The sequence below is a fragment of the Trichomonas vaginalis genome, chromosome III, assembly GCF_026262505.1.
Source record: "Trichomonas vaginalis G3 chromosome III, whole genome shotgun sequence".
Lineage (NCBI taxonomy): Eukaryota > Parabasalia > Trichomonadida > Trichomonadidae > Trichomonas > Trichomonas vaginalis.
In genome coordinates, this window is record NC_067205.1 from 22,129,851 (window position 1) to 22,151,589 (window position 21,739).

The window sequence follows — 21,739 nt, forward strand, 5'->3', positions numbered from 1 at the left end:
TGGTTTTATGATAGATAAGCATTATATTCCCACTCATTATATTCGTAAATTTTGAGGTTTATCATTCGCTTTTAAGATCATTGAATTTGATTTTTATATAAAATAGTTATCTATTAGAAAATAATATGAGTTTATGTGATATTATTTTTCAGAAGATTTCATTCTATATGCCTATGAAAAGTACTCTCAAAACTAACTTTTTCCTAATTATAATTAAATCTAGAATATTGTATTATGCTTAGTATTATTTCATTTTTCTCATTCAATTTAGAATTTACAAATGTCAAAAAATTGAGAGCTGTCACTTTTGATGAATTTCTGTTTATTACAATTTCATTAATCAAAGGGTTAATTTTTCATATCTCAAAATTGAACGGATAATTTTTTGATATAGTATGCTTATTATATAATAGAGGATGTAAGTGCGAATACTAGTAATAGAAAATAGAAAAATCACCTTAGGAAATCGAGATACAATTTACATTTCTTTCAAAAAAGAATACATGAGCTATTGTTATTATACAACATTATATTGCAGCTGATATAAGTTAAAACAAAGATCTATTTTTAAATAAAATTATATTTAGGCTTTAAACATGATGAATAGTAATAAAAATAACTATGTATATAAAACAACTCAATGAAACTTATATTTAGTAAAATATAAATTTTCCAAAGTAAAATATCAAAATAACATAAGCATATTTCTAATAGAAACGTAACAATTTAAATTTATGAACTAAAAGAATGCAGCAGAGCCACCTTCATCCTCTATAAAATCATCAACACCAAGAAGCAAAGTTCCGCAGTTTTTCAGATAGCAGGGATCATACCTTAAACTATCTTGTTGTAAAAGTTGACCGCAAATTGGACAATGCCAGTCATCTGTAGCTTGAGCGTTTTTTATAAACGTAAGAAGGTCAAAGCATTGACAATGTGTACAACTTGCTCCCCTCCCAGGGGTTACAATCTGTTTTTGCCCTATCGGGCATATTTCACTAATATAATTATTAAATGGTGAAACTTCCATATGAGGAACCTGCGTAACAATCTTATTAACGATACTTTCAGGGGTTTCATTATCACGCCATTCTATTGAAATTAAAATTTCGCAAGTAACTGAAGTTGTATTGACTAATATTTCATTTTGTCCGTTTCTCAGAGCTTCTGTTATATCTACTTCCTGGCCCTGATAAATTGAAGGTGTTCCATTTAAAACATAAGGAACTGAGACATTTGCCGGGTTAAAAACCAAAACTACGTTGTGACCTTCGCTGTGAGCGAAATTAAAAGCGCAAAGTAATCTAGGTATCTTTGGTATAAGTCTGAAACAAATGTGGCCATTTATTACTTGCCCTCTGCAAGGAACTTGTGATTTACTTAAGAAAGCTGAAATATCTGGTGTATTTGTTAATGAAAGATATAAACTAGCACCACCTGGATTAGGAGCAGAGCCAGAAAGCACTAGATCTGATATCCTCTGATTAAGTTGAAAGCCTGATTGAACAATACGAGCAACTCTTGCACCATTCCTTCTGCTCGTTCTTGGTAAGGACGAGGCACCTGACTTGGTCGAGTTGGTATCATCCGAGTTACTGATTGATTGCTCTACTGAATGTTCCTTGATTTGCGAAGGAACAGACATTGACAATGCCACTTTTTTACCATATTTTAATCAGCACGAATAAATATCAGATCTCTTGCAGGAATATTGACTCTATACTGTTAACAAATTTAAATTTGCTGACTGAAATCATTAATTAATAAATTCTCTTATTTGATGAAAAATTTCAGTCTATTTTGTCAGCGATAACTATTGAAAACAATGAAAGCTCACAACACAGATATTTACCATATAGATCATGCTTCATTTTAATACAGATAAAATTCAATGAAGAATCAATTTACTAGTCTAACAATTAGAACTGTAATAAACAGAAATTCATCAAAAGTGACAGCTCTCAATTTTTTGACATTTGTAAATTCTAAATTGAATGAGAAAAATGAAATAATACTAAGCATAATACAATATTCTAGATTTAATTATAATTAGGAAAAAGTTAGTTTTGAGAGTACTTTTCATAGGCATATAGAATGAAATCTTCTGAAAAATAATATCACATAAACTCATATTATTTTCTAATAGATAACTATTTTATATAAAAATCAAATTCAATGATCTTAAAAGCGAAGGATAACCTCAAAATTTACGGATATAATGAGTGGGAATATAATGCTTATCTATCATAAAACCATATGAAATATCAATTTTTGCTTTACGCCTAATTTTTGACGACAATTAGCAAAAAATGTTAAATGTTAACACTCAGTCTATTTGAATATGAAAAATAAAATTGACTTTGATTAAATGTTTTTATTTATCATGCAATTCTTCTTGCGACCAAAGGTTTGGAATAAAAGTTCAAAAAATAAGATAGCTTAAAAAATAATATACGGTAGTGTTTACTAATAGATGAATAGTATATAAATTCTATTAAAATGGATTTGATCAAAAAATATATAAAATTTGATCATAAATAAAATCGTTTTAAATTACTTCTTCATTTAAATAATAACAATTATTTTTGGTTTTATATTTTTTTGGATCAAATCCATTTTAATAGAATTTATATACTATTCATCTATTAGTAAACACTACCGATATTATTTTTTAAGCTATCTTATTTTTTGAACTTTTATTCCAAACCTTTGGTCGCAAGAAGAATTGCATGATAAATAAAAACATTTAATCAAAGTCAATTTTATTTTTCATATTCAAATAGACTGAGTGTTAACATTTAACATTTTTGCTAATTGTCGTCAAAAATTAGGCGTAAAGCAAAAATTGATATTTCATATGGTTTTATGATAGATAAGCATTATATTCCCACTCATTATATTCGTAAATTTTGAGGTTTATCCTTCGCTTTTAAGATCATTGAATTTGATTTTTATATAAAATAGTTATCTATTAGAAAATAATATGAGTTTATGTGATATTATTTTTCAGAAGATTTTGTGTTCTTCTTCAAAATTTTATTTTTTTATTAAAAAGAATCTTTACAAAATATACATTTACTTTAATTAATATTTAAAAACGTGCTCTATCAAAAGTTCCAAAAATTCAATATTTTAGCTTTTCTGAGGTGTCACTTTTGATGAATTTCTGTTTACAACAGAACTAAATGAATTCATATAAAAAAACCCTAATATATCAAATTTAATCAGTTACTGCTTAAATATGCAAATTTCGGAAATTCAATTAAAAGAATAACCCATAATTCTTTCCATAAGAACCCCAAACTCTCAAATAATCTTATGTCTATAACAATTGGTTTTATATACGTTTTGAAATTTGAATTCAAAAACAAATTTTGCAATCACAGCATTATTGTAAGAAATCGATATAAGTACAGTATACATTGTGCGTCGCCTGTAGCCTACAGCTACAGGCACCGACACAATGAAAAAAGTGACAGAAAACTGACACCATACGGGCGCGCATATGTACGCATATATGTGTAAAAATAAACGTTCATATGTAAACTAACCTTTATTCACTAGCAGGGGCTGATAAATCATAATCGTCGAGAAGTACGATAGGTGGTCCCACAGGTTTAATCTGTATGGAGAGGCAAACGTGACGTAAGAAGCATAACACTGGTTTCTCAGTATATTTAATAGACTCTGCTGTTGGCTTAACTGTAAGCTTATATGTAATAGGTGAATTAGATAACTGACCCTGTTGGAATGTATAATCAGTTTCGCAAGGGAATCCACATAGGTAATGACCTAAGTCATTTGACTCGATTCCAAATTGAGGGACTGATGTGGTTGTGATAGACCTCATGACATCATAGTTGAAGCCAACAGTATCGTTATTATTGTTAGTGGCATTTGCCTGCATCTCATAGAAGATTGGATCATTAGATGCTTGAGCCTCAGCGGGTATGTTACCATATGCTCCACAGTTCAATTGAATTTGTTCAAACAATGGATTTTCATAGGTAGTGTTATAATTAGGTGTTTTCTTAAATAGTGTATAAATGGTGTTCACATATAATGGAGTAAATGCTGCCGTGAATGTACAAGGAGTTCCTTCACCTTTAGCCATTGAACCATCCATAGTAATGCAGTCAATTCTTTTGATTGGGAAGTTTAGAGTCTTTGCCGAATATCTTGTCACCAAATCACTATAGATGTTAGGGTCCAAAGAGAATGAGTTACAGTATGTAATCATTTCAAAGAAGTTTGCATTCTTCTTAGTGAACTTAATAAACTTGGTACCAAATGATATCGTACTCTTATCGGCATTCCAAGTTACAGTATCAATAACTTTGATACCTTCATAGATAGGAGTGAAGTGATTAGTGATTGGAATATAGCTTGTAACATTGGCTTGCATGTTCGGTAATGGTAGAATATCCTGATAACTTAATGGTGTCCAAACCATACCAGCAATACTGAACTTAACCTTAAGTTGTAAGTTACCAGCAAACGCTGGAAGGAATCTAATGTTATTAAGTATTAGGAATCTTCTTAGGTCAATCTTGATTGGTATGTGGAACTTTAATGTAGTTGCACCACTAATTGGTTTATTGAACTCAATAATCTGTCCAGAACGAACTGTATCACATCTATTGAAAACATCTTTATGTCTAGCCTTACTAAATACATCAACTTTCTTAATAGCTTCTGTTGTAGATGCAGTAGAAGTAATGTAACCTTCTTCTCTAGCATTATCTTGTGTATAAACACTTTTACCATTAGCGATTAATTGATATGATTCAACAGCATAGAATGAATCAATGTATCCCAACCAAATTGCTGGAAGATGTGCACATGATTTGCCACCAGCATATTTAGTATCAATTGCTTTAATTGCTGTAACATTTGATCCTGTAGGAGCGGTTTCAGTTTTTGATGAAGTTGCTGTCTCAGCAGCTCTTTCTTTATATACTTCACCATCATATTTAGGAACTTTTTCATCAGCTGGTTCAGTTTCTGTTGTAATTATGCACTCACCATCGACATAACCACTAATGAACGTATTATATAAGTCAATCATGTTCTCACCAGGTGGTGATATGTTAAATGTAATATAACCGTTATCAATAGTATTTGTCGGCATAGCTGGCACTTTTGTTGGGACATATCTATGGTTAGTATCTCCAATAGGAACTGCCCCATCAACTTGATCGAAATAATATCTTACTTGTCTGATGGAATCAGCAATACTGTATGTATTGAGGTTATCGTTCAACATCTTTCTCAGCTATAAAAAATTTACAATCTTCTTATTCTTGGGATTATTCGTCTTATTTGTGGCTGAGGTTTAGGAGGTTCTGGTTCAGGCTCTGGTTCATCATCGAAGTGTATTCTTTTCTCTTCCATTGATTGAACATATTCTTGATTCTCTTTAGTTTCCTTCTCACGTTCAATTGGGTCCATGTTTGGTTCATTAACTACACTGTTACGTTCTAATATCTTTGTCATCATCTCTAACAACATTTTATTAGTATATGCTTGTTCTTCTTCTTTCTTCTCATCAACTTTAGGAGCTTCTTGAACAACAGGAGCTGGGGCAGGAGCTGGTGAATTCAATGGTGCCTTTCTCTTTCTAACTTGAACTGAACCATTCTTCATATGACAAACATAATATAATGGATGTTGTATTCCTTTAGCTTCATTCAATATGATTGATTGCTTTTCACTTGGTGAAAGTTTTGACGTCATTTCTATCCTAATAAAATTTTTTACTCCTAACAAAATGACTGAGAATACTTTCGACAGAGAAGCACTCAAGAATGAACTTCGTGAAGAAATACTTAATGAACTCAAACCAAAAGAACAAACACAAGAAGAGAAACCAGCTAAACCAAAGCGTAAACTCACAGAGAAACAATTAGCTGCATTAGCAGCTGGACGCGCAAAGAATCCACGAATGATTGCAAAGAAATTGAGAGAAGAGGAAGAAGCTAAGAAAAATAATAAGTAAGTGTTTAGAACTTTAACTTACGTTCAAAAGATGACTTCGTTGAAATAGTGAAGTCCTTATTTTTGTTGAAGCATGGTTTCGAACCAATGCACAAGTCAAAGGTTATCTCATCACCTTCATAAAGAGATTTGTACAATTCCACGATGCTATATTTTTCCCCAACTTTCTCAGGGAAGAACAAACCTTTCTTCTCGTCATAATGTACTTGTATCGCATCTGGGAACATTTGGTTTGCAGTAAGTGCAATTACGTCCTGTGTGATTCCCTTCATTCGACAGTGGAAAGCAATTTCCTTGAGGTCATTGGTTAATTCGTCGAGGTAAGTCTTCTTTCCAACGAATATAGATCTTTGTGCCTTAGACATATGTCCTGCAGTAATCTCTGCAAAGTCTGAATGAAATTGACCCAGTGCTTTTCCAATGAGTTCTCTGTTATACCTTCTCTTGTATTCTTCTGCTAACTTATCTAAGTCCTTCTCATACAAGTGTAAACTATCTGTATCCTGATAGAACAACTTCAAGCCCAAATCTTCTGCTGTGAAGAATACTTCATTCATGATTCGTTTGGACATAGAAAGGATTGAAACACCTAATGGACAATAGTTAAAGTGACGAACGATAGGTTTAAATGACTTTACACATGAAAGTTCGGAATCGGGGATGAACTCTATTGTCTGTATGTCATTATAGTTCTTAATGATATAGTCAGTGAGCTTATTGTCCTTGATGAAACGAATCTTTTTGTCAATGGGCTTTAATATCGTCTTACCATAGATACTGTTCAAAAGAAGTTTGATGATCTCTTGTATCGGATTACCTTCCTTCTTATACTTAGCACGTAATTCGAAGAGCTTCTTAACTTCATTCCTTATTGTCATGTCCCTTTTTCCATCATAATAGTATCCATCAATGACTTTGCATGAGATCTCTTGGAACTTGATCAGATCTTGAAGCGTAATGTGGTCTACGAACATCTTGCAGCATGTATTGGAACTTCTGGCAACATGTAAGTCAGGGTTGATGTCAGGATTGACGACAATCAATGGGAATGCTGAGTTCTTACCGATCGACAAGATCTCGATCTGACAGTAAAATCCTGAGATGAACTTTTCCTTTGTTGGTTCAGCTTGGTCATCATCAAAGAGATGCTCCAACAAGTATTCACTGCTCTTCATCTCTTCTGTCATAACTTTTGGAATTCCTTCTAAACAGTAAAGTCTAGCAATTGCTGATGGATACAATGATACAGCATCGAAGTCAGTGATGAGTTCTCCTTCATTGTATTGCTTCTTGTTCTCAGCTAGCATGCATCTTCCTCCTTGAATACACTTGGAAATATATTCACGAGGTTTTCCTGCAAGATCAAAGAGATTACCGTTCTTCCAATATACTCTCTTCTCAAAGAGTTTGTTTGAGATAGAACTTATTGAAACATAATCATAAGCATCTATTTCAAACTCAGTCATGAGGTCATTGCGGAACTTAAGAAAGCCATCTCGTAAAATGCGTACATCTTGACCGCAATAGAATGACGAATAAACTTCCATGTCAAAGTGTTCATCATCAATCTTGCAATCTTCAATCTTCTCAATGTTCTCATTAAAAGCTTCAATATCTTTGACATGATTCATGGCATCATCGATGTTACCAACTTTAGTTGTATTAACTAACTCTTCCGTGTAGTAATTATATGGGAAAACTTCTTTTTCACCACTAGTGAGGTGAAACATTTCAGGGAATCTTTCCAACTTAGTTGAGATGATTGCATAAGAGTCTTTGAAGCAGAGAAGTTTTCCTTTGTACTTTCCTTGTATCTGCATCGTTTGTGAACCTTTGATGATTGGAGTTCCTGTAATCTCTTCTAACTGAGACATGAGAAAAGTGACATCGTACGATAAGTTGTGGAAATAAACTAAACTCTTATCTGGTAAAGCTTCGAGGAATTTTGACGCACAGTCACTTCCCCAAATTGATGTATAACCATCATCGTCATCTTCCATGAAACAAATGTTGTATGCTTTGTGAATGTTTCCATCAGTTGATGCTTCGAAGTCAGCAAAGAAAACATGTTCTCTTGGGAACTTCATGTCTTTCTTCGTCTCTGAACTCCAATCTTTCTTCATCCTTGCGCAATAACGCTCATTGTATGTGAGGTCAATCATTTCTTCAAGGTTCTCATTATACATCGTTGTGAAGTATGTGCAAAGTTCTCCTGTTCTAATTGGTTCGAAATAATTGTTAGCAAACAAGAGTTCAATGACTTTTGCAAGTGGTGTAACTAACTTTGAGTTAATTGCATACCTTGTTTCATATCTTCTGTTAACTAACATCTTCTTCTCTAAAGTCCAATCCTTGCACAACTTACAAACATCTTCATAGTTCTTGATGAACATTGAACTTATTGGAAGCTTTTCGTTCAACATGTAGTGGTCATACATTAATAAAAGTTCTACTGTCATCTTTGGTTCTTCATCTGGTTCATAAGTATATGAATGATTTGAATACTTCTCGTTGTATTTGATGACATGGAACCTTATTCCTGTTTCTTTGGCAATAACCTTAATCTTTGACATTGGAAAATCTTTGACACGAATGATTTCCCTCATATGATTAATTGTTGCTTCGTCAACACCAGCTTGAATACAAGCGTAGATGAAACATGAATCTTTCATCATCTTCTTTGCTGTCTCTGCATTAAGTTCGTTGAAGATCTGATACCTCTCTAAGTTAATAGGTAATTTGCATGTCCATGTCCAAAGCTGACCATTACGTGACCTGTTTCTCTTCTTTGAATGGTTTTGTTTGATGATCTTGAGTGCGATCTTTTCTTGACCTGCTGCTCTCATCGTATCTAACATAACTTGTTCTTCAGCTGTGAGTTTATATGGTGTGTACGTTCCTTTTCTCAAAGCAGAAGCATCAACATCTGAATAAGCTGTATAGTCAAAGATCTCGATCTTCCTTAACGAAGGAATACTACAAAGGAAGAAGTCATAGTTTGATTCAAGGACTTTAGATGCTAATTCTTGTACTTCTGCTATTGGAGCTTCATTAAGTAACTGATGAACTAATGATCCCATTGTATTGATGTTCAAATGACGCAAAATGTTTCTCTTCTCATCAAAGTCGTAATAGAATGTCCACTTCTGTTTGAAAAGGTCTATCTGTCCAATGAACTTTGCCATAACTCTTGGAAACATCTTGTTGAAGTAATCTTTTCCTCTTGGACTGTATTGGTCAATGTTAAACATAATGAATCTTTCTCCTGCTTTAGTTATTGGGTCTAACCATTTCTCATCAGGAAGTTTTTGACCATTAATGTTCTTAACAACGTAAAAGGCATTCTGTATTTCTTTGTATGCTAATTCGCTCTCATCAATCTTTGGTGGAGGGTCTGAGTATATTGGTTGCATCTCCATTAACGCTCTATTATGAGATCTCTGATCGTGATCTAAAGCAACTGGGGAATTTGAAGCTGGAACATTCATGATACCATTGTAGTCATCATAGAAGCTCTTAGCATTCTTGAAAATATCTGCTACACTTCCTGTACCTCCTTGATTCTTAATTGCCAGAGCTAATTTATTGGTAATGTCTTTAGCTTTCTTAGGCATTTTGATCCCAAACATATCAAGCATACCTTTCTTATCTTCTGGTGAAAGGTTATTAACTAATCCTTTTATAGCATTGAGCATGTTGGTCTTTTATAACCGATAAAAAAATATACGTTATTTTTTTTTAATCGTCATCGTAATCATAATCGTACGAAGATTCTGTATCATCATCACTGACATCATTGGTTTCTCTAACTTCTGGCTTATCTGGTTTAATCTCTATCACCATAAACATTGGTGACAATAATCGAACAGGCTGATCTTGGAAGTCAACTAAGGTAAACGTAACATTAGTTAGTTCCCATGGAAATGCATCTATCCATGGTGAGGATTCCTTACATATAAGTGGTTTACCAGATATCCAGAACTCATTGATGTTATAACATGTAGATCTGTACATGATCTTTCTTCGATCATCAACTTGGTCAATATTATTGAACCCAGAGATGACAGACATTGATGAACGAAGGTATAACTGATACCCGAAGTTGAGCATAGGTGGTTTTGGCATTTGTAGATAATAATTATGTACAATAGGTAGTTCTATTCCATATGCACCTAAAATAAGATTTGCTCTATGTGAAGCATCTTTTAAATAGACTTTATGTCCTTTGTCCTGTGACGTAAATATAAGTTGATTCGTAGCACTCAGTGAAACTGTTACATTATGTTGACCTTTTTTCTTGTTATAATAATCAAACTGTTTTGTTACAATCTCTTGTAGTTTTGATACAATAGTATCCATATCAAATGAAAGAGCTGACTTAAATGTACACACCTTTTCTTCTCCATCTTCGTCTAACTGTAAGACAAAATAATCTGTTTCGTCACAAACAATAAAGTTCGCCATAGTACTGACACTTTTTACTCTCATCTTTATCTTACTTGGATGCCCCATGTTAGGATCTGCTTGAAACTGTATTGTCCCGTAGTTATTAGGATCAGTCGATTGTAGATAATACATCATTTTTATATGTAGTAAAAGAATGAGTGTTGTTCCATATGCATATGAATGTTATAAGTCTAGCGTACTTCAATATAAAGAATATACTCTCAGAATTACTGATAATGCTTTAGTCATACATAAAGAAGGTGCTGATGAAGACATTACCATCGGTCCTGGTATATTACCTATCGAGCAACCAGATGGTACAATTGTTGAAACAGACTTAAATCAATACCTTCAAGCGTTACAGAATCGTGTGACAAAAGTAGAGAATAATTACTTAGATGCTCCATTCTTCACAACTGATAGAGATTATATGTTTTCATGTATGGCGAGTAATGGTTTGCAAGAAACTCGTGAGGTAAATATTAATGAAGCATTAGAGACTATAATATATCATGTTAAACGGTTATTATCGATTGACCATGGAGTTCATTTTGACCCAAGGTCTACACTGTTCAATATACCAATGATTGAAAACAGTCAATTAACATTTAAAGAAGATACATTGTATAATGCTTTAAACGCAGCATTTGCTTATATATTAGGTCATGAACAAGTACAAAATAGTGGTATTGCAATATACTTAGATAAAGTTATGTTAAAGAAACCATTGACATTCACAGAAGATGGTCCAAAAGCAACTGGTATTGTTGGTGATGGAACATTATTGACGAAAGAATACTTAGCAAGTCATGTCGGAGAATTTTTCTCCACTAATGATAGCATCAGTACAACACCAGAAGTTATTTTATTGAAGAAACCAATCACATTTGATGTTAAAGGAAAGACAAAAGCAACTGGTATAGCTGGCGATGGAGTTCTTCTGACTAAGGAATACTTGAAGAAAAATATCAATGACTTCGTTGAAATTGTCAAAGATAAAGAATCTGGTCTTAAGTTCAACCCTTTATCATTCATCTTTGCCATAGCAAACGCCGGTGCTACTGCAGCCTCATGGATATCACTCCAGAGTCAAATAAATGCTCTTTGGGCTTTTGTTGAAAGTCAAGAAGGTATAGATACTGTTCTTGACACTCTGGGTAATCTTGGTCCAAATCATAAAGGAGGTTTTGTGGATGGAATAAAAAATTTAGTTGAAAAGACTAAAACAAGTTTCCAGAAGATAACTCATATAGAAAGATTCAGAAATGAAGGTTATATGGAACTTGAGAGTTTTGATGTGACTGGACCTTTGGAACCAATTCCAATGCCACGTGATGCTAATGATGAAGAAGAGAAAGATCCTGGACCAAAAACAATCATTTCTACGTTAAGTACTTTGTACCCTGATTTTGTGACCTTAGTGAAAGTTGCTAATACATCAAGAAAGAACAATAATATTAATATGTCTGGTACTGATGACCTTACTGATTATCTTTATCTCATTCTTGCTGAATTAGCGAAGAAAGTTGAGGAGAACAAAAATAATGGAGGAAGAACTGCACTTCAGATTGCAGACAAAGCTGACAAAAGTTATGTTGACGAAGAGATACGTAAAGTTACATCTAAAGAATATACTTTACCACAGTCTGTCATACTTAAGACAATCAAAGGTCCAGAGAAAGATATGTACCCAGGTGATGGTACAACAGTTAAAGTTAATGAAAGAGTTTCATTCCCATCTGGTATTGATGCAAAAGAAGTATATATTAATGGTGAAAACATCAATACAACATTGATTCCTTTGAAAAATAATGAGTTCACTGAACCTTTGACAGTTAAATCAATTCGTTCAAGAGAAGACAAACCTGTTATAATCAATAAAATAAGAGCAGACGACATAATATTGAACTATACCCTTGGTTCAAGTGCACCTTTAGAGAATCCAAGTACAAGCGTAAAAGATACACTAAACTCCTTAAATAACAAATGTATGAACATTGAAGGTCATGTCAGAAACTTTGAAACACATGAACTACCAACAATGTTAGATAAAAAAGCAGATAAAGAACATACACATAACTCCTTCTCAACTGTTGCTATAGAAAGTATTGAAGGAACGGTTGAAGAAACTGGTGGGGATACATTATATTGTAAACCTCCTAACTTTCCACAAGGTTTAACATCGGATGACGACATAACGACGATGAGAAACATTAGATGTAAAGATGTTTATGTCATGAAGGATGAACATAATATTAAATTCACTGCTCAAGATTTATATGACAAGAAAGCAGACAAAACAGAGCTTCAAACATTAAAGACAGAAATACTTCAAACATTATATCCTGTTGGTTCTATTTATACGTCAATGAACTCAACAAATCCAGAAACAGTTCTGGGTTTTGGTACATGGCAGCAGATTGTAGACAAATTCTTATACTGTGCAAACTCTTCAAAGCAAACAGGAGGTTCGAAGAAAATTACTGAAGCAAACCTTCCACCGCACACTCATACAGGAACTACAAACACAACAGGTAGTCATTCACATTCAATAACAAAAAGAGGTTATACAAATCTTGCAGCAGGTTCGGATAGACAGGGAATGCATAGATATGATATTTCAAGTGACCCAGTAGATTCAAGCGCAGGTATTTTCTGTGGAACCACAGGAAATCATTCACACACTTTCACAACAAATCCAACAGGCTCGGGTGCAGATTATATGCCACCATTTATGACTGTATTCGCTTGGTTCAGAGCTGCTTAACTCAAGATCACGATCACAAACTGTTTCTCAGTATGAATGAGTAGCTCTATTTTTACATCATTACTGAAGTATTTCTTTTCTTCATCAATGACAGAAAGAATGTTTTCATCATCTTTTAAAGATCTTACCAAAGTTAGATCTTCATCAGAAAATCTCAAAGAAAGACTCATTTATGCACTAATAAAAATATAGCTAATTATTTTTTTATCTGAACTTTTTATCGGGTATATAAAGATGTCTGAACATCATATAAAGTTCTTTAAGATCCAACAGTTTGTAGATGAAGTGAAGAAGCAAAATAAAACAGCAAAGAGACTACTTATATGCTTACCACAACATTATGTCAAGGAAAGTATGGTTATAGTGCAAGTCCGATCATGATCTTTGTCGATAAGCAGAAATACACAAATGAAGGTTTAGCTAATTTACTCAAGTTTGAAAAGATAGCTATAAACATTCCTGACCATTTCTCAGCGAGAATAAACCTTGACAAGACTAAAAGTTATTGTTTATATGTAGATCTCACGAAATCAACAAAGAGTAAAGACAAAGAATATAACCCAGTTGAACTTAAGACAATGGGTAAGAACTTACTCAAAGCTGCTATCAAACCTGTCGAAGAGATCGACATTGAGGATGAAGCAGAAGAAATAGATGTAGATCCTGATGTTATAAACGATAAAGTTTATTTTTGGAGGAAGATGGTGTCAGACCCTTTAATCTGGTATGCTTGTTCTAGGTAATTGCAGAAACCTAGAAAGATTGTATTGGTCTGAGTTTCATATCTGTTCTCTCATCTCTCCATTGAAGCAAGTAAATTTTCATGAAGAGTTCGTCTGGATTCTCAGGTTTTGGTACACACTGATCGAAGATCTGTATGACCTCTTCATGACCGTACTCCCTATGGTCAGACATGAGTGTTAAGAAGAACTTTTGCATCTTCGGACCAGGTTTAGCATCTATGCAACGAGTGGGTCTCATTGACATTTTTGTCACTTTTATTTGGTCGAATGGAAGGATTCGAGTTCATGCCACTTGACAGCAAAGAAGGTGCAGAAGAGGTTGTTGTTGCTGCATTCTATGCGAGCTCACACGTTGACGCATTCCGAACTTACCAGGATGACCTCGAAAAAGAAGGTCGAAAGCTTGGAAAGATCCAAATGTTGCTTGAGTTCTTCCGTGGAAACCTTGCACAGAAGTATGAGAAGAAAGAATAAACAACTAATTATTACTGAGCTTAGCTCATAAATGTAAGTTTTTACTCTGATCAGATCTTAGATCTCGTCGGGACAAGCGGAAAGGATAAAGTCCATGAGCTGGACTTTTGTCTTAGTGAGCGGTACTGCGGTCATGAGTAGTTCGCGCTTGTTTGAGCCACTTGGAACGCGACCCTTCCAATTCCTCATAGATCTCAAGGCAGAGATCGTGAAGAACTCAAGGACAAAGAGTCTTTGAGACTTGGTAAGGAATCCCTCATCATCTCTTTCATCCTGGAGGGTCTTTGTGGATGCAGTGGACTTGATCTCGTCTTCCTCGATCGGATCATTCTCATAATCTTCATCACCCTTCTTCCTAAACGTCATCTGCTCTCTCTTGTAGTCGTTCCTGAGAGCATTGAGTCCAGCTTCAAGATCTTGTGAGTTCTTTGCAGGTTTATTGAAAGTTTTCTTTTCCTGCATTTGCTGTATAAGCTGGGTTTGCTGTTGCATCATCTGCATCATCATTGCCATCATATCTAGTGTTGGTGATGCTGGAGCTGGTGTTGTACCATCTTGGGACATTCGGTCGTCGGTTATGTCTTTACAAAAGACTGCTTTACAAAAGACAGCTTTACAAAAGACAGCTTTACAAAAGACTGCTTTACAAAAGACAGCTTTACAAAAGACAGCTTTACAAAAGACAGCTTTACAAAAGACAGCTTTACAAAAGACAGCTTTACAAAAGACTGCTTTACAAAAGACAGCTTTACAAAAGACGTCTTGACAAAAGACTTTACAAAAGACTGCTTTACAAAAGCATTTTCTCACAAAAGAATACTTTTGCTTTACAAAAGACGTCTTGACAAAAGATTGCTTTACAAAAGTCTGCTTTACAAAAGATTGCTTTACAAAAGATTGCTTTACAAAAGTCTGCTTTACAAAAGACTGCTTTACAAAAGATTGCTTTACAAAAGCCATGACTGATCTTCATCCAATTTGTTTAATCGAACTTAATGAAGTAGTTTCTGCATATCTCCTGCATGTATTTGGAAACGAGAGAGAAGACAACTCACCAAGGTTTCCAGACGCCAGATCCAAAGACTTGAAGCAACTGCAGGAGTAATCCTAAGCTTTGAAGAAGGATTAACCAATAAGAAAGATGTCATTGACTCCAAGCGTGAAAGCCTTGCTGCTTTCTTACGCAAACACCCATGGGTCGATGTTGATCTCCAAACTCCTTACCAAGGACTCGTTGAAACCTTCACGACCTACAGACAGCTCCTTGACAGACCTGAGCAGAACCTTCTGGTCGAACGTGATGGCACATTAAGCCCTACAGACGAGAATTGAGAGAAGAAGCTCAAGAGTAAAAATCTCATTTATACTTTTGACATTTTTTTCATGAGTGTTCACGTTAAGATCAATGATGAAAATGACTTCATGGGAAGATATCATTGATGACATAGAGAATGACCTTGATGAAAACATGATGGGAGCTCAAACGTCAGTTAAGGTCAAACTTGGTGAAGTTCAAGAAAAGATCTCCGAGATCAATGCAAAAATATCTGCTCTTACAGAGGTTGACGTTTATTACAGAAGCTTGGAGAGAACTTTAAGCAAACTTGAACGTCAGAACCAAAGTCTCATAGTTGTGCTCCAGAAACTCAGTCTCATGCGTAAAGCATATAATGACTACCTACATGTAAGAGACTTACCTTCTTATTCTACTCCAGATCTCGACTTTTCCGATATAAGTCCAATCCTTATTGATACAACACTTACGATAGCAGGGATGCTTCCTACATATCCAGAATATGATAACTTACCTCAGCTCTTCGAGTATCTCAAGAAAAAGTTCATGATCTTATTATGCGAGACCATGAAAAGACGTCAAAATACCAGAACAGAACGAGAACAGAGCTTACTAATAGACTTATTATATAATACTAAAGAAATAAAGGAGTTTTTATTCTAACTTTGGTATTTTTGGGAAGAACTGATCTGGATCATATTTGTCAACCACAGGTTTTGGTATCAAAAGTCTCTCTGGTTCTTGGACGGCTGGTACTGGAAATGGTTCCTTTGGTTTCCTAGCTTTTGGGAGATCTAAAAATTTTCTTGGTCTCTTTCTTTTGTGTAAGTGTTGTCCATTTTTATCGACAACGAATGTGAGCTTTCCGTCGTCAAAGATGAATGTCGTCGCTTCTTCAGTTCCCTCATCAACTATTATCTTCTTGATCTTTCTCTTCTCCATTAACAGAAAAAGTGACATATATTACTTCATTATTTTTCTGAGTGTTAGGATTAATTAAACCTCTATCTATAACATGCTTTCTCATAGAAATTTCTCTCCATATCTTTTTGTCAATATCTCTATAAGTTCTTCTGTATAAGATTTATCACTACTGAAGTAAATAGATGGATAATTAAGGACATCAAAGGTTTCTACAGTATCTTTAAGAGTCCATTCATCTCCATACTGTATAGAATAAGTATGGAAGTATGGAGGATCACATATAAAGAAAACATTGGGAAGATCTTTATACTCATTGAAGAGTATTCTCCAATCTTTATGAACAATAGTTAAACCTTCAAGATAGTCATCTATGTTTTCACCAAATAAGTTAGTATATCTGAGGTATAACACTTTCTTCATTAATGTGTCAAGATCATAGTATTTGTATGCTCCAGAATAGAGAAGACGTGAACATAATGTATCCCAGTCTATGTATGGAGCTTTACTTATAACTTCTCTGACGATCTCTTTCTGATCAGTAGGAATTTTCTCATCTGGCTTAACATTTATTCTCTCCTTAAGTTCCTTAAGTATTTCATTCGTGTCATGAATGTGTTTCAGTCTATCAACGTAGTTATCATAGTCGTTAGCTATGATCGTTGCTTTTGGGAACATAATATGCAACAGATGAGAGATATAGAGAGAACCACCAAAGAGGTCAACGAAGACATAATCCCCTTTGATGTCTTTGAGTATGTCGATAAGATCTTTCCTGATCTTAGACTTATTACCTATGAAAGGTAAAGGAGGTTTGGTAAAAATCATTTATATGGTAATAAAAATAAGTGTTTACTTGAGACAATAACCTCTGTTGAGTTTGTAGAACAAGATCAGAAGTACGATCAAGTTCAAAACAACACAAATGGCTAGGATTGCGTTACCAACAATCTTTGTCTTTTCCCAGCAAGACTTCTTCTTTGGTTCATGTGCTGCTTCGACATCACTGTATGGCTCGGACATTAACTTAAAAAGTGTCATGACCACTTCATTTTTGATGAAGTCAACAGCTTATGTCCACTTCCTCCCACAAGCACTTGAGGACAAGAGAAGGTCATCATTGACTACCTTCAAGCCACTGAGAAGCTCCAAAAGCTTCAAGATCTCCGCGAAGAGTTCAAGTCCCGCTTGAAACAGGAGAACTTACTGCAGGAGTACATGCTCATTTTGTACCCATTACTAGATGGCTCCCATTTACCATCAGAGTACACTGCAGCTCTTGATGCACTCAAAGATCTTCGCGATCACCATCCGATCGGTAAAGAAGCCTTCGAGCTCACCATTGAGCAAGCCATCCTCGCCAAGTACAATGCAAAGAAGCGGATGCTCGAAGCTCTTGATAAGATCAAGGAGTACGTCGAAACGTTCTAAAATAATTACTTGAGTAAACAATAAGTTTTATTGAGTAAGTCTTGAAACATTTGTGCTTTTGTTCTTGTTTGAACAACCATATTTAACATTAGATAAAAAATTTTTTGGTTAAACAATAACATACTTAAGACATAAATTATACCTACTTATTAACTCAGTATATTGTGCATTATATGCATACTTAAACTCTTGAGCAATATTGTTCTCATCAATGATTCTGATCTGAGCTATTTTTGAGAAAGGTGGTGGAATACCACAACATGTGATGTCTGGGTCCAGTAGGTCTATTTCACACTTGAACCCAGTCATTCTGTGAACAACTTCTTCCAAGTCTGGCTTAGGTAGTAAGATCTGATCTTTGCTCACTAAGTTAGAAAAGAGCTCTTTGTCTTGGTCTAGAAGTATCTTCTGGTATATACTAAGTAAATACTCTTCTACACCAATCCTCGATGAAGTCTCCACAGATCTCGATGAGGTCAGGTTGGAAGTTAATGGACTTAAAGGAGGAGGATACATTGGTGCTTCTGAGTTCGTAGTTGTTTCCTCTTTTTTTATCTCTGTTGGAGCATCACTTACTGTACCAGATGGATAGTTCTTTATCACAATGTTATTAGTTGTTCTTGAATCAACATTGCTTGTTGGTTCAATTGGAAGATTAGCTGCACCATAAAGAATTGACTTCGATCTCATTTGTTATGAGTAAAAATTGTTTTATTCTCATATAAATGACGAACATTAACCCAGAGAACAACACAGAATATACTGCAACAGGAGTTGTTTACAATGATCTAGATCAGATCGTCCAACTCAAAGCCCCAAGAGGAAGGAATTTAATAAGACAACCTCCACCAAAGATATATGTTGATGATGGTAGTAATGGGTTCAACTTAGTGTATCATTACTCATATCCTCAATATGCAAAAATTGGGTCTACCCCAAACGTGACAAACCATTATATGAACCTTTATGATGAAGCAAGGTTTCATGCACCAACGAAGAAAGAACCTGATGCATCAAGATTACATGAATTCGCAGACCATGATGGTTATAGCGATTACTCAATGCCTGTAAGACTTTAACGTTAATAAAAAAATGACTGTTGGTAAACAAGAAAAAACTTTAATACAAGAGGATTTGATGCTACCAATATATTCAACTGATATGGGAGCTTATCAATTCGATACATTTGAGAATCCTGGTGGAACACCACCATATTTTCTTTTGTTCATCAATGTAAACAGTAGAAAAGGTTATGCGTTCCCAATGAGTGAAAAGAACTCAAACAATGTTCTAAGTGCAATGCAGAAGTTCATTTCACAAGCTACAGGTGAAATGAAGCCTACAATACTTACTAGTGATGAAGACCCAGCTTATACGACACAAAATGTTCGAGATCTGTTGGTCAGTCATAACATTGAGCACATGACGACACAGAAATACAATCATAACATACTAGGTATTATTAATAGGTTCTGTAGAACTATTAGAACTATGTTACATATGAAGTTAAACCTCAAAGAAGGTGATAAAACACCACCTTTCACTGCAGATACAATGAGACAAATTATTAATGACTACAACACTGAATATCATTCAAGCACACAACAAAAGCCTGATGATTTCACAGAAAAGGATAATGAGGAATATATAAAGAAGCAAAGATTGAAAGAAGAGTATGTCAGAAAAAATAACCTTTATAACTTAAGACCTGGTCAAAAAGTTCAAGTCATAGTTGAACCAAGAACATGGGGTAAAGGTAACCAACAAAGAAGACATCTTGATCCTTCTTATTATACAGTTGATTCAGTTGATACAAGTGCATACTTGTTAAGAGCAAAAGATGGAAGTGTTGCAAGATATCCACGTTATCAGATATGGACAAAAATAGAGCATGGATTAAAGCAAGGAGAAACTTTAGATCAAGGAAGACACGGTGCTGTTAAAAGTATTGATGGTCATGAACTTGTCGGTAATGATGTAAAGTATGATGTTACGTTTGAGAACGAAAATACAGGAAAAGTGACAGGTAGAGGTATGCGTGAAGGTAATCCAAACAGGTTGTCACAAATGGAAGTACAGTATTGGAGGAAAAATATTAATGAAGGTCATGTTAAAGATATGCCTAGTTTTCTTGAGAAGTATCGTGGGTTTCGAGTTTAGCTTGTAAGTCCTTTATTTTTGTTTCATACAATGAGATCTTCCTTCTGATCTGTTCATCATTGAGAGGTTGCTTGACTTTACGGAACTGTACACGTCCGTCTTTCATTGTATGTACATAATATCCATCAGGAACCTTACCATCTTTTATATATTCAGTTAACCACTTTTGTTTAGTTGATGCTTTAATGACTTGACTCATTTCTTACTGGATAAATTTTTATGTTTTTTATCTTTTGACGATTTTTTCTTATCCTTATCTTTTCTTGTCTTGTCCTTGTCCTTCTTTGATTTATCCTTCTTCTTGTCCTTGTCCTTCTTGGACTTCTCTGCTGCAGGTGGTGTTGGATTCTGTTTGACTTTAGCACTTGGGTCAGGACCTTGTCTTTGAGACTTAGATATAGATTGTTTAGGAGCTGCTGCTTGTTTAGTTGCTTCAGCTTGTTGTTTAGCTAATTCAGCAGCTTGTTTATCATTCTCTTCTATTTCCTTTGCACCAGTTGCGACTTCATTCTTGAACTTTTGGAGATTCTCAGCAGCATCCATTACCTTATTCGCTCCTTTAAACAATCCATAAAATTTCTGCCATGGTGATACTGAAGGTATATTTCCACCAATTGCTGGAGGAACTGATGCTTCAGGAGTTGGAGATGGTGTTTTGTCTGAATTGAGATGCTTTTCTGCTTCAAGAACTTGTGTAGTATTTTTCTCCAGGTATGCTTTTGCAACCTCCTTAACTTCTGGACGTTCATTATTTACATCCTGTCTTGGTGTTGATGTTTCAGTAGCGTTTTCCTGAGTTACATTAACAACAGGTTGCTCAACTGCTGAAACATTAGCTGCTTCAGTAATGTTATGAGTAGTTGAAACATTTCCTGATATACCTTCTCCTGTTGGAACTCTTGGAGCAATTGTTGTGATGTTCGCCATTGCAGGAGTTGGAGTAGGAGTGTCATCAATCTTTCTGTCAGCTTTCGTCGTTTGCGTTGTAGTATTTGTTGTTTCATTACCATATTTTGATCTTAGTCTGGTAAGCTCTAACTTCATATGTTCTTCAGGATATGCATACTTATTATATTCACCCTTAATATTCTTTTTCCATTCATCGTATTTATCTTCTGCTGATTTCTTAATTGATGCTAGTCCGTTTACAGCCAATTCATCAGTACCGTTATCAGTAGTCTGGTTATATAAAAGATTAGCAGCTGATCTAATTGTGTAATCCGTAAGATTACCAAAACGCTCTATTGTACCTAATGTTGTGTTCTTCAGTTCCTTTCCAATTCCTTGTGCAGCATCTTTGACTAAATCAGCACCCCATGCACCAAATTGTCTCACAGGAGCCGCTATTGATGGTGAAGGAGATGGAGATGGCGATGGAGTTGGTGATGGTGAAGGAGATGGAGATGGTGAAGGAGATGGAGATGGTGAAGGAGATGGAGTTGGCGATGGTGTTGCTGCTTTCGCCTTTCTATCAGCTTCTTCCTTAGCCTTTCTATCTGCTTCTTC

General features: G+C 34.8%; 4 protein-coding genes and 2 pseudogenes across 6 annotated transcripts, besides 4 other annotated features; 5 read left to right on the forward strand and 1 right to left on the reverse strand.

Annotated features, from left to right (window-relative positions):
• Nucleotides 1-291: 291 nt before the first annotated feature.
• Nucleotides 292-328: a mobile genetic element.
• Nucleotides 329-739: 411 nt separating this feature from the next.
• Nucleotides 740-1,645, reverse strand: TVAGG3_0742300 (SUMO transferase protein; the record flags this gene model as incomplete). The annotated part of the gene is made up of 1 exon (XM_001319445.1): nt 740-1,645. The coding sequence occupies one exon, from the start codon at nt 1,643-1,645 to the stop codon at nt 740-742; it is 906 nt and encodes a 301-aa protein (XP_001319480.1).
• Nucleotides 1,646-1,928: 283 nt separating this feature from the next.
• Nucleotides 1,929-1,965: a mobile genetic element.
• A 1,175-nt stretch (nt 1,966-3,140) lies between these two features.
• Nucleotides 3,141-3,178: a mobile genetic element.
• Nucleotides 3,179-3,556: 378 nt separating this feature from the next.
• Nucleotides 3,557-21,739: part of a mobile genetic element that runs on past the window's edge.
• TVAGG3_0742340 (keratin-associated protein family) lies at nt 11,720-12,201 on the forward strand (the record flags this gene model as incomplete). Its single annotated transcript, XM_051244916.1, has 1 exon — nt 11,720-12,201. A coding segment is annotated over one exon (482 nt), but the record flags the coding sequence as incomplete, so codon positions are not given.
• TVAGG3_0742350 (phage tail repeat-like family) lies at nt 12,434-13,210 on the forward strand (the record flags this gene model as incomplete). The annotated part of the gene is made up of 1 exon (XM_051244917.1): nt 12,434-13,210. The coding sequence occupies one exon, from the start codon at nt 12,434-12,436 to the stop codon at nt 13,208-13,210; it is 777 nt and encodes a 258-aa protein (XP_051091504.1).
• Nucleotides 15,005-15,193, forward strand: TVAGG3_0742360 (uncharacterized protein; the record flags this gene model as incomplete). Its single annotated transcript, XM_051244918.1, has 1 exon — nt 15,005-15,193. One exon carries the CDS (start codon nt 15,005-15,007, stop codon nt 15,191-15,193), a length of 189 nt encoding a protein of 62 aa, XP_051091505.1.
• TVAGG3_0742370 lies at nt 15,386-15,724 on the forward strand (annotated as a pseudogene). The gene has a single exon. A coding segment is annotated over exon 1 (339 nt).
• Nucleotides 15,811-16,037, forward strand: TVAGG3_0742380 (annotated as a pseudogene). The gene has a single exon. A coding segment is annotated over exon 1 (227 nt).